This window comes from Phoxinus phoxinus (assembly GCF_949152265.1).
Source record: "Phoxinus phoxinus genome assembly, chromosome: 14".
Taxonomy (NCBI): Eukaryota; Metazoa; Chordata; class Actinopteri; order Cypriniformes; family Leuciscidae; genus Phoxinus; species Phoxinus phoxinus.
Genome location: NC_136889.1, coordinates 1,492,245 through 1,506,540, shown reverse-complemented (window position 1 = coordinate 1,506,540; position 14,296 = coordinate 1,492,245). Strand labels below are relative to the sequence as shown.

General features: G+C 40.1%; 1 protein-coding gene across 1 annotated transcript in view; it reads right to left on the bottom strand.

The window, feature by feature from the left end:
- The window catches only part of kndc1 (kinase non-catalytic C-lobe domain containing 1), an 89,335-nt gene that overhangs the window by 18,784 nt on the left and 56,255 nt on the right, over positions 1-14,296 (bottom strand). Inside the window, exons 18-27 of the mRNA XM_079635352.1 lie at positions 14,043-14,238; positions 13,413-13,428; positions 13,243-13,272; positions 11,476-11,569; positions 10,601-10,698; positions 10,100-10,293; positions 7,773-7,883; positions 7,372-7,513; positions 6,492-6,731; positions 1,447-1,662 (exon numbers count right to left, since the gene is read on the bottom strand). Coding sequence (XP_079491478.1) covers positions 1,447-1,662; positions 6,492-6,731; positions 7,372-7,513; positions 7,773-7,883; positions 10,100-10,293; positions 10,601-10,698; positions 11,476-11,569; positions 13,243-13,272; positions 13,413-13,428; positions 14,043-14,238 — 1,337 coding nt within the window. The remainder of the gene's footprint in view (positions 1-1,446; positions 1,663-6,491; positions 6,732-7,371; positions 7,514-7,772; positions 7,884-10,099; positions 10,294-10,600; positions 10,699-11,475; positions 11,570-13,242; positions 13,273-13,412; positions 13,429-14,042; positions 14,239-14,296) is intronic.

Below are 14,296 nucleotides of genomic sequence, written 5' to 3'. Positions count from 1 at the left end.
TGATGATCTGATGCTAAATTGTTATTGATGCAAGTAAGAACCATTATCAATTACTCAAGTTGAAGATTACTTAATATATTTGTGGAAACCGTGATCAATTTTGTTCAGGATTCTTTGATTAATATAAAGTACAAAAATTAGAGATGGATAATATTGCACTTTGCACACTGTTGGCTAGACGACTTATACTAATTCATTGGAAGCGGCCATCTCCTCCAACCTACCGTCAGTGGGTTTTTGACCTACTTTTTGCCCTTAAACTTGAAAAGATTAAATTTAAAGTTAGAATGAAACCCGATCTTTTCTTGAAATCTTGGAGCCCATTTTTAGATAATTTTAAGGAGACAAGCTCTGGATAAAACTTTTTATTATATTTTTTATTTTAGTTGTTTATATGTATATGCATATGTTACTGTGATTATATGTTTATTTATATGTGAGCATTTATTATGCTTGTTTAATTTGTGCTTTTTTCTTCTTTTTTTTCATGTTCTTGTGTAACTATCTGATGCTTGTATTGTGCTTGAGATGCTTTTCTTAAAAAAAAATATATATATATACGGGCTGTCAAAAGATTAATCGCGATTAATCGCATCCAAAATAAAAGTTTGTTTACATAATATATGTGTGTATACTGTGTAGAATTATTATGTATAAATACACACACATTCATGTATATATTTAAGAAATATTAGCATTTATATACTGTATATACATTTATATAATCTATATTATATATAAATATTTTATATATAAATATAACCAAATTTTCTTAAATATATACATGATTGTGTGTGTTTTTATATAGATAAATAATTATACACAGTACACACACATATATTATGCAAACACAAACTTTTATTTTGGATGCGATTAATCGCGATTAATCTTTTGACAGCCCTAATATATATATATATAAAGTACAAAAGGAAGCATTTATATTTAAAGTGTTTTTGTAATTATAAATGTATTTACTGTCACTTTTGATCAATTTAATGCATCCTTGATGAATAAAACTACTAATTTATTATATTTTTAGATATTACTTACCCCAAATGAAGCAAAACAATATGAATCAGCACAACCTCAACACTGATAATAATCATAAATGTTTCTTGAGCATCAAATCATCATATTATACTGATTTCTGAATGTGACACTGAAGACTGGAGTAATGATGATAAAAATTCAGCTTTTGATCACAGGAATAAATTACACTTTACTATATATATATTCACATAGAAAACTGATGATTTACATTGGAATAATATTTCACTGTTTTTACTGTATTTTTGATAAAATAAATGCAGCCTTGGTGAGCTAAAAACATTAAAAAATGTAATTATTCCACACGTTTGACCGGTAGTGTAAGTGTCGGGATCCTTTAGCAGCGGTGGCTGTGTATTTCAGACAGAGACGGTGAAAGGTGTTGGTGTTTTCCATCACCTGCTCCAGTAATGTGAGCTGCTGAGCGATGTGTGTCGGTGTGTGTTGTGTCTCACTGAAGGCTATTCTCTCCTCTGATCTCACACTCGTGTTGGACAGTTGTCTCATCAGAGACGCGTAACAGGGCCGAGGAAGAGCCGCACCGATGGAGAAACCTTTCTCTTTACACACACCCTTCTGAGGCTCCACCACACCAGACACACACCACTGCAAACCCTGCAAACATAATAATCATAATCAGATCAACAACACCAGACACGTGCAGTCAGACCATCAGTGGATGCTGTGGACAAATATACATGCGTTAGATTTTTTGGTTACACTTTATTTTAAGGCATCTGTGTTCCAGTGTAATTATATATTTAAGTACTGAGTAATAATAATTAACTACATGTACTTACTATATAGGGTTAGGGTTGTGAAAAGACAACGCCTTCCCCCAGACAACCTCATCCGGTTATCCAGTTTAGATTGGGAAGGACGCAGAAATGCACTGGACGGCACATGTTTTTGCTGAGGCTGATCCCATACCAACGAACATACAGTCGGGTTATTTTCCTATGAATTAAGTCTCCCTCCAGTGAGGGGTCGGTTTAGGTATGTTAAATGAATTTGGTCCTAATCCCCAGTAAGGGGTTGGTATCCTAATTAAGTCTCCCTCATGTGAGGGGTCCATGACGATAGGTGTATCATTACAGGTGAATAGGGTACACTTTTAAAATAATAGATATCACCATGAAACTTCCTCAGTTGATTACTTACACAAGTTCATTAAAAAAATGTATTACAAGTTTTTGAAATTTGTTCTGATGCTGGTCTCGAACCAGGGTCAAGTTTCCCTTCTTCAACATTGATTATACCCAATTATCCATACTTCTTTTAAAGAAAATTATTATTATTATTATATTTTAATCTCATGTACAGGGATAGCCCAATTACATCCTAGTTAAGTATCCCTCCTGTGAGGGGTAGGTTTAGATATGTTAAAAGAATTTGGTCCTAATCCCTAGTAAGGGGTGAGTTTTATTGCAGAAGCAGGGATAGCCTAATTGCATCCTAATTAAGTCTCCCTCCCTCCCATTTTCTTAGAAAAAATTATTACCTTTTGGATCCCGGTTAGGGTTCCAACAAAATACATTACTCCATATTATTTCTTACCAACATTTATTGATTTTCACCCGTTTCTTATATTGAGTCCTTTGGGAAACCGTGTCCAGTTTCCTGATCCAGTACCTCTCCCTCTTCAGCCAGTCTCTCTTGCCCCAATCCGGATTGTGCTCCAGTCCACATATCTTTAGGTTCTGGATCTCATGCCTTTGAAAATGAGGTCCCAAGTGTCCCTTCTGCTGTGTGCCTTTCTTCACAGTGTACCTATGCCCCCACATCCTAGTGAGTATAGAGTTGCCGGTTTCCCCAACGTATATTTTCCCACACCAGGAGCATCTGATCAAATTAACACAATTCCTGCGGTTAAGAGGGATGGCCTGATTGATATTATGCACTGTTCTCCGTTCTCCTCTCATCAATGTGTCATGGGTTTTTGTTGGAGCTCCTTTATTTGCTGGATCCAGTTTGCGGTGAACCAGAATATCCTGCAGGTTTTTCCCTCTTTTGTAAGCCACCACCATCCTGTATTGAATGCCCAGTGCCTTGTCCTGTGACAACCTCTCAAAATTCCTTTTCACTCCTGTAGCAAAACCCTTGGCCGTGTCTGAAAACTTCACAATAAAAGGAAGCACTTTTTAATGTGTATCTGTGGGCTTGAAGAAAACCTTCACATCCAGCATACCGGTGTCCAAAAACTCTGGTCCCTTATAAACGGTTATGTCCAGAAAATCAATCCTTTCCAACTTCAGTTCCCATTTTACCCGGATGGATGGGTGATGTGAATTCAGGGTATGTACAAACTCCAGCCAGTCCCCCTCCGTGCCTTCCCAAACTCCCCACACGTCATCTAAATATCTGCAGTATTGGGTGGGCAGAGATTTGCACTTCGGGAACACAGACGCCTCCAATTCGGCCATATAAATATTTGCATACGCCGGTGCAAATCTCTTGCCCATCACCGTCCCTTTGAATTGGATGAAATACCGACCATTCAACTCAAAGTCGTTCCGGTAAGGCTTAGCTCCAAAAGTCTCAGCAGACTGTCCTCTGGTCTTCCTTCCTCCGGACACCGCTGGAAGCACTTCTTAATTGCCTCCAGCCCCCTCTCCGTCTCTATATTAGTGTAGAGACTCTCTACATCCATGGAGAAGAGCCTGACGTTGGGACTGATCTTCATCCCCCGGACTTTCTCCAGGAAATGGTAGGTGTCCCTGATGTTACTAGTGTGCCTGGTGGAGAGTGGATTCAGGTATGATGTAATGAACTCCGCAACTCTCCACCCCGTAACTCTCACTACCACAATCCGATACTATTGGTCTCCCAGGAGGGACATCCGGGAAGGTCCTTATCCTTATGCACCTTCGGTAGCAGGTAAAATCTCCTCTCCCTGGGTGTGTCTTGCCCCCTGATGTATTGGAACCCCTTTTGTTTAAGGTCCCCCTCTCTTGCAATATCTGCATCGCCCCCTTAATCAACTCCACCGACTCAAGATAGATGGGCTTCTCTAATTCTTTATAAAACTCATGGTCTTCTAATGGTCTCACCGCCTCCCTCACATATTGCTCCATATCCATCACAACCACAATACTTCCCTTATCTGCCGGCTTAATCACTATAGAGCTATCCCCTCTCAGTCCTTCAGGGCCCCCCCTTCCCCTTCGGAAAGGTTCCAGGTTTCTGCGACCTCCAACCCTTTCATGATCTTGTGGTCCTCCTCCATAATCTCCTGAACCACTTTTGCAACCTGGCTACCCCTGGGTTCCCACCCCGAGCCCGGTGTAAATGGTGCTCTCTGTCCTTTCCCTCCCTCTACCTCAAAAAAAGCAGCCAATTTCAGTCGCCTATGATATTTTGTAAGCCCTGCCTCTGCTTCCAACCTGTTCCAAGTATCCCCCTCCCAACCCCGTGCCTCTAGGGACAAAGGATAACCCCCTCTGTAAGACTGACATCTAAAATTGGTTAAGGACTCTTGTTTGGGAGAGGTTCACCACGGTCCCCAGACTCTGGCTGACCAGGTGCCTCTCCCTTATCAGTTTAAACGAGCCAACCAATGCTTCCACATCGTCCAGCCTTACCTCGAGTCCAATGGGTCAGGTCCAACTCCGTTCAGAAATGCTGGCTGGGAAGGATGTCTATTGATCTCCCAGTGCTGATGATAAGCGCATTGATCTGGTTAAGGATCGTGACTTCGTTTTTAGGTAGATACTTATGGAAGTTGATAACCGTGATGAGGATCTGCGCATTAGGGAGGGTATATTCCGCCGCCCCCAAGGTCTTCTTGATCCATTTTTCCACCAATCTGGTAGAGCCGTAGGCCTTGTCATTGATCCCAAATGATAACATAACCTTGGTGAACCGGTCCGTTGTAGGGGTTTTGTTCCTAATTCTCATGTGCGTGGAGCCGGGTAGCACACCACCTGGATCCTTGGGTCTCCCGCCCTTGGTAATCTGGTCATATTTGAATCCTCCAGAATCAGAATTGGCCTTTTTGGTTGCAGAGACCAATTCTTAAGTTTATGACCTCCATGGTCCTGTCTTTGGAACCCGTCCCAATCCCTTGCTTCCTCTTCCTCCCCCTGTGACTCTTCCTTTTCCTCCTGTGACTCTTCCTTCCCACATCCTCCTCCTGGGTTACTTGTAATCCACTACTGCCAGCCACCTTGTCCATTCTTCCTCATGGATTGAAGTATAATGTTGCTTTAAAATATCCAAACTTTAATAGAGCCACCTCCTGGCACTCCCGTGAAGCTTCCAGCCTAACTGTGGGCGTCGGGCCTGCTGGCACTACCACCGTCCCCAGCCACCTGGTTACCTTCAGCAGGGACCATGGCCCTGGTTCCTCCTCCATCTCACATAAATTATAAAGGTGATGAGTGATTTTAATATATTGAGTCTGACCAGGCTCTTGAAGCAATCGTCTCTATCCATTTTTGAAATCTACAAAAACCAAGAAGAAAACTCTTAGTAACACTGTTAGGCTCTAATAATTACTAATATGTCTACAATCTTCACCGACTTTAATCATAATATTAATTAGCTTCTCATTTTCAGAATCCAGCTCCTGGCTGTACCCGACTCACTCAGATCCCATCTTGCAAGCCGGAAATCCTGACCGAGCCCCCCTCCCAAAAAAATGCCCCAACCTTTCTAATGGCGCTTTTCCATTACCAGTACCAGCGACTCGCCTCGTCTCGGCTCGCTTTTCGCTCCGTTTTCCATTGCAGACAGTACCTCCACAATAGTACCTGGTCGTCATAGCGACGCGACACACACCCGCTACCCACACACACAGGACAATGGAGGAAATCGAGTGTATGCTGTTTTACATAATATTAGTAATGGGTATATCACGCAATCTCTGGCAAAACTATTTAAAAATGCCGGGGTTATTCAGGATACTCCGTCTGACGCGTGCAATGATGACGCAGTGAATAGTGACGATTCTCTCTGACCAATCAGCAGTCTGCTGTGTTTCACGTCACGATTTAGTATCGCCTCAGCTCGCTTAGAACCTCACTGAAGGTGATACGAAAAAAAGTACCTGGAAGCAGGTACCAGTACAACTTTTACACAGTGGAAAACCAAACAAAGGCGAGACGAGTCGAGGCGAGCTGGTACTGTGTAGTGGAAAAGCGCCATAATAGATTAGGGTTAGGTGCATGTAATTATGCATAATTTAATGTTATTACTATGACAAGTAGATGCAACAATTACAACAACGAACGAACCATGATGAAAATAAAAAATTAATATATCTTGAATTACACTTATCTTGAAAATCAGTAAAATTGTCAAATATTCTTACAATGTAAAACAGCGTGAATGTGAATATATAGTAAAATGTATAATTTACTATTTTATTTTTATTTCTACAGTAACTACATGTAACAAGGATACTGTCAAATAAAGTGTAACCATTATGTTTTTTCTCCATTCACCTGTAGTGTCTTATCTTTAATGCATGAGCATCTTGCCTGATGTTCACAGACCTTGCGAGCCACATCTTCGCTGGATAATCTCCTGCATGAGGAGTGAACGGACTGCTGGTCTTCTGAACCACTGATGGAGGTGTCGTCATCACATGACGGGTCACATGACAGGCCATAGACACGCCTCCTCCTGGGTGGGGCCTGAAGCATCACCAGCAAACTCTCTCTGCGACTGTCACCCGGTGCCACCTGAACACACAGCGTCCCACGGTCATCTCACACACTACCACTCCAAAGTTTTGAAACAATAAGATATTTAATGTTTTTAAAACAAGTCTCTTCTGCTCACCAAGGCTGCATTTATTTGATTAAAAATACAACAAAAAAATAGTAATATTGTGAATGTAAATCATCAGTTTTCTATGTGAATATATAGTAGTAAAGCGTAATTTATTCCTGTGATCAAAGCTGAATTTTCAGCATCATTACTTCAGTGTCACATGATCCTCCAGAAATCAGTATAATATGATGATTTAATGCTCAAGAAACATTCATTATTATTATTATCAGTGTTGAAAACAGTTATTTACATTTTTATTTCAGGATTCTTTGATGAATAGAAAGTTAAAAAGAACAGCATTTATCTGAAATAGAAAGCTTTTGTAACATTAAACACTACCATTCAAAAGTTTGGGGTCAGTAATAATTTTTATTTTTGGGGGGAAATAAATAAAATAAACAATACTTTTATTCATCAAGGATTAAGGAATTAATATGATCAAAAGTTACAGTAAAGACATTTATAATGTTACAAAAGATTTTATTTCAAATAAATGCAGTTCTTTTGAACTTTTTACACACGCACACACACACATACATACATACACACCTCAGAATTCAGGAAAGTGATCAGTGTGTGCAGAAGATCCGAGCCGGCGCTGAAGTCCAAACACTGTCCGATCCAGAAGTGTAATAAATCCAGCGTTCGCTGACACACTCTTGCAGCGTCTGATGAGGGATCTTCATTCGCTCTGCCGTTTGACAATTAATTACATTTCATATAAATTAACTTCTTGGAGATTATTATTTAATTAGTATGAGACTGTGGATGATTGACTCTCTCTGTAAACCTTAATTATGTGGGCTTAACAAAATCTATCTATCTATCTATCTAGACTGTATAACATTCAAACTAATTGTCAAACTATATTTTTAGGTCAACATCCAAGTTTTCCTTGACCAGTTTACCCGTTTAGTTTATTCTGTTATTCATATTTATTTCACTCATACCCCAGTGTGCTGTTCAACTTGTCCATCAGAAACTGCAGAAGCTCCTCAGGGGTGCAGAAGTAGCGATACGTGTAGAAAAACTGCTGAATAAATCCCTCAGAGTGAGCGTTCCTGTCAACGACACGTGTGATGAGTACTAGCAGACTCAAACGTGACCCTGGACCACAAAACCAGTCGTAAGTAGCACGGGTGTATTTGTGGCAATAGCCAACAACACGGTCACGCTTGGGCTGCGTGAGGCACGATCAGGAAGATGATTAAACTCTATTTATTTATGAACAAGACACGTAACAAACATAAGCAAGCTGTGTAGACGTAGAACCCATAGATATCCATATAAGGCTATATATCTTAAGGCGGAGTCTCTAACGTCATCACCCGGCAGCCATCTTGTCACAGGCAAGCTTTCTGGCGGGCTCTGTGGTTCCTGATGTAAGGTGATGATCTACACGAACACAAACACTCTTATCTCGCTGAAATCTTGACGGATTAACAAAAGGTTTGGTTTCTTACAAACGTTATTAACGTGGCTATAATTCTGGATGCTTGAACAAGTTGAAATATATAATATTATAATTATTCATAAGTATGCAGTGTCATAACCACATCTCTGACGTTTATAACAAACCAACCCGTTTGATAATCGGTAGAAAATTGAGCAAGATATGGTTATTAAAAAAGTACATGCACCATTAAAACACAATGTTACGAGTGAGCGAGCTGACTGTGACAAGATGGCCGCCTGGACGTCGACCTCCATTGGCCAGCAGCGCGGACGAGACATCTAGCCTTTATTATGTATGTCTATGGTAGAACCGACAAAGGAGAACTGAAACTACACAGACAAATGAGGAGACTAAGGCTGCGTTTACACCTGGCATTAACATGCGATCACCGATCAAGCAGATCGGATCATTAGCCAATCAGGACATGGTGCGTTTACATTTGTTCATATTAAGTAGCCTCTGTATCTGAATAACTGATCGGATTTCTGTTTCCTGCATAATATTTAAATTAGGTCTGTAGCACGACACCAATAAGAGTAAAGATTATACAAATTAAGCAATGTCGCAATTGCTCTCACTCACTTTACTTTCCTGTGCATCTCCAGTCTTAGATCAAACTACGTTTTTTGAATGAAGGAATATTTCCAGAGTTGATCATACAAAAATAACCATATAGGTCACATCATCGATCATCGGGGTTTAAGGTTATAGTGTGCAATGACTACATTAACAGAAATGGGAGATTAATAAACATGCTGAAAAAACATTCAACATTTAAAACATAAAAAGTTTATTCCCATTATTCCTCTGGCAAAGCAGCGCACGCTCTTCATTAAGATCTCATGATCACAGCTGTGGTTGTACAGGCGATCGCCTTGTTCAGATAATGTTGCACAATTAAAATGAAAAATGACACACACAGTATCAAGTAAGTCTAAATAAACGGTTTTAAATATTGACGGTTATTGTAAGGTTCAAATACATTTAATTTATTGTCTAAACTGCGTCTGGTCATTATTTTCTGACGGCCACGTGAAGAGATTTATATGATGTCCACCTGTGAATGCACGCACACACACACACACACACACACACACACACACACACACACACACGCGCGCGCACACACACACGACGGCTGGATTGCGTTTACATTACACTGAGATCCGATCACAACGCGTCCTCGACTACCTCTGGACCTGCACACGCTGATCGATAACATTCCCATCAGAAGCGCGTTTACACTCGTCTTTTCAATGTGTGTGTGGACAACATCCGGATACAGGGCGCATGTCAATGCCAAGTGTAAACGCAGCCATAGACAACAGCTGCACACGGAGAGTGATGACGGCTGATGAGGATGATGACAGGTAACAGGTGAAACTGATTAACAAGATGGTGCACAAACACAGAAGGCAAAACAAAGTCCAAGACCGGTGTCACAGTGACGAATACATTGTATGGGTCAAAATGATAAGATTTTTCTTTTATGCCAAAAATCATTAGGATATTATTAAGTAAAGATCATGTTTCATAAAGATATTTTATATGGGAGATTTTCTCAATGTTTCGATTTTTTTGCTCCCTCAGATTCCAGATTTTCAATAGTTGTATATCGGCCAAATATTGTCCCATCTTAAACCATACATCAATGAAAAGCTTTATTTTATTTATAAATATATCTATATTTATTCAGCTTTCAGATGATGTATAAATCTCAATTTCAAAAAATCAACCCATGTGATTGGTTTTGTGGTCCAGGGTCACAATATATAAAAAAATATATATATATAAAGACTATTATTGGCAAATATTTGTTACCTGGCGAACAGGTAAGCCATCAGCCCTCGTGGCGTTGCGGTCACTAGCGGGCAGTCGTTCGCCCTGAGCCGCTCACACATGAACAGCATCAGCGCTGGATCCTCCGAGTCCCGCAGATCTAGAGGTGCAGTTCCACTCGCAGCCAGAGAGGGCAGCAGAGAGAGCGGCAGACCACACTGATCCACGCTTAACACCTGAGAGAAAGACACATCTCTATTTAGTTGTGTTAAAGCTGCAGTCCGTAACTTCTTGAGCAGGTACATAACCAGCCAGTGTTCAAAACTACTCGCCGTAACTCCTACACATTTTCTGGCGGTAATGCTGTAAATAAGTCCTACTGACAACATCAAGGTCATGGTCTTTGATTCCCAGTGCTCTGGTCAATGTAAACCTTGAATAAGCTGTGTAAGATAAAAGCATCTTTGCCAAGTAAATACATGTAAATGCTGAATATTCTTGCTCAGAAATGTCTTAAAAACACAACTGAGAATTGGCACAAACCTGGAGATATTTCTTCACGGTGTGTAGAAACTCAACTTTGTCTCTGAGCTCGTCAAACTGCAGCTTGACTTTAGACAGCATCACCTTTGTGTCTGAACCTACAATGACAATGTGAATATATGACAAGCACAAGATCACTCGCTCGCTCGCACGCACGCACACACAAACACACGCATGCGCACACACACACACACGCATGCGCACGCAGGCGCGCACACACACACACAAACGCACGTGTGTGCATGCATGCACACACGCAGGCGCACACACACACACACACAAACGCACGTGTGTGCATGCATGCACACACTCACACACACACGCGCACACACACACACACGCGCACACACACACACAAACAAACGCACGTGTGTGCATGCATGCACACACACACACGCATGCGCACGCAGGCGCACACACACTCACGCAGGTGCACACACACACACGCATGCGCACGCAGGCGCATACACACTCACGCAGGTGCACGCACACACACGCATGCGCACAAACAATGCGCACACACACACACGCATGCGCACACACACACGCATGCGCACACACACAGGCATGCGCACACACACGAACACGCATGCGCGCGCACACGAACACACGAACACACATGCATACACACTCACTCACACACACACACACACACACACACACACGCACGAACACGCATGCATACACACTCACTCACACACACACACACACGCACGAACACACATGCATACACACTCACTCACACACACACACACACACGCACAAACACACATGCATACACACTCACTCACACACACACACACACACACACACACACACACACACACACGCACGAACACATGCATACACACTCACTCACACACATTGTAAAGTACCTCTGTGTTTCCTCTCCTGCTGGATCAGCTTGTGGTAGAAAGTTCTGGTCTTCTTCAGATTTCTGCTCTCAATGATCAGCTGTTGGTGAAGCTCCTGTTTCACAGCAAAGATATATAAACTAAACCAGAACTAAACCTGGAAACACCAACTAACCATGCATTGCATTCACAGATAATAGCTTTCTTATTTCACGAATTTTTACTGATGAAAAAAAATAGACAAAAACAGTTTCACGACAATCTGGGTTTGAAACATGCAGGCCTTCCAACTCTAACCAGTTCCCGTGACGAACCATCAGACCACATAATGGACATTAATGACGGCTTGAGGAATCCCAGTAAAAACACCATCTATCATAAGCTGGTTTTAGTGATATTATTCAGCAAGGCAGACTTTTCCATAATTGGTGAGTCTCAAAGATAAACTGTAGGCTATTGCTGCGTCGGGATATACTATAGTGGGCAAAACAAATGTATGTGAGCCGAGTGTCAGAATTCCCAGTGTTCACCAAACAGTGACGAGAAGTACCCGTGTTCAGAAGTGTGCATCTGATGGACAGTTTCTATCCCATGAGGCCACGGGAGAGGATTCATAAATGACAGTGAAGCGACGAGAGACTGATGCCGTGAGTCACATGACAACATTACATTACATTAATTCTACACACATTAATAGAACATACTTTTAAAAGTCACAAAGTAAATTTGGTATCTACAGTATGCAATTTCGAATGAGTTTATATCTTGCAAATTTTGAGGAATTATAAGTTTACATTTTGCAATTCCGGTTTTAAATAAAAAATAAAAAGGAAGCTAATTGCACATTTTTAATCTCACAATATATTTATTTTTGTGCACAATCTTTAGTAAATGCGACTTTAAATGGAATTAACATTGAACTAACCCAAAGTGAATAACGACACTATTGTGTTCTGTAGAGCTGCTTAAAGCTGAATGGAACTCGTTTCATAATTAATAAACGTTACACAGTTATTGAACAGATCTGAATCAACACTATTGTATTCTGTAGAGCTGCTTTATATTATAATGTAAAGCAGCTTGTGGTAGAAATAAGGAACTACATTGACCAGAATGCAATGCGGTTATTATGGTTCGGTTTTCTATGTGAATATATATTAAAGTGTAATTTATTCCTGTGATCAAAGCTGATTTCATCATCATTACTCCAGTCTTCAGTGTCACATGATCCTCCAGAAATCAGTGTAATATGATGATCTACAACATTTATGATTATTATCAGTGTTGAAAACAGTTACATTTTTGTGTGGAAACTGTGATACATTTTATTTTTCAGGATTCTTTGATGAATAAAATTATCAAAAGTACAGCATTTGTTTCATATAGAACCTTTTGTTACATTATCAATGTCACATTTAATCAATTTAATGCATCCTTCCTCAATAAAACTATTAATCACTTTTGAGGGGTAGTGTACATCTCTTCAGTGTCTGTACAGCAATATGAACTCTCTGTATTTCTCACTATGGTAACGGAGATCGATGGTCTTCTCTTTGAAGGCGAGTAAGAGTCTGATCTCCAACACCATCAAAGCACACACACACACACACACACCATTTCTATTCTGCTATAAACCATAATGCACACTCTCTTTGGATTAAAAATTAAAATGCACATCGTCCATATCTGTCTGTCCTCATTCTTAAAGCGTGTGGCTCATTCAAAATATGAATGATGGAAGCTGTTCATTTCTTCCAATGAAAATGAGGATTGTTCAGGATACTGTACCTGGGGAGATTCTGGAGCTAAATGTGGGTCCTTTCAGTGCAGTTAGCATTAAATGAACACCGGAAATAGCATTAGGACAAATATCAGACCAGAGAACAAGACAAAGACAAAGAAAAATCACAATAAAATCTAAAATAATATTGAAAAAAAAAAAAACCATTTAGATTTACCGGTAAATGTTTTGCACTGTCATTATTTTCATGAAAAATCGTATTAATATGACGCAAAAAAATAAAAAAATATATTAGAGGGTTATGAATTAAAATTAAAAATTAAGAAAAATAAAGCTATATTTCTGCTAGTTGCCAAGGCAGCATTTCTTCTTTCCGTTTAATATGTGAAGAAATAAAATAAGACTAATAAATAAAAATCTATTAAAAAAAATATATATATATACATGTAGACATTTTTTTTTACGTTTTGTAAAAAAAAAAAGTTAAAGTTAAAATTTAAAATATTAACAAAAACTACAATAATATATCAGTGTAATTTTAGTAGCACTGATATAATAAGTACATTTTAATTATAATAATATAAAATTGTGATAATTGTAATATATAAAATATAATGTGGGAATAGAAAAAAAAAAGAATCACTACTGAGAACAATAATAATTATAAACAAAAAACTTTTGGGTTCAAAGTCATGAAAATTATTTAAAAATACAAAAAACGTTACGTTTCAAAGAACATGCCTCAATTAACGAAATAAACAAGTTTTCTTATTTTCTTTAGATTGTAAAATATGAGCGTGTGTGAGACGTGTGTGTGCATCGTCTCCCACCGTACAGGACCGGTCACAGGTGAGGAGTGTGACGGCTGAGCTTCTGTGTGTACTTCTGCACGTCCGGCCCGAAGCAGGCGCTCCCGAACACAGCCAGAGCCCAGAGAGAGATCTGACCCTCACACTCGTCCATCTCAGAGCCGGCAGATCCACACACACACTCGCCAGCGCCCGCAGCCTCCATCAGCACAGGCAACACACACTCACTCAGCTCTATATCAGGGAGAGGGAGAGAGAGAGAGAGAGGGAGAGGGAGAGGGAGAGGGAGAGG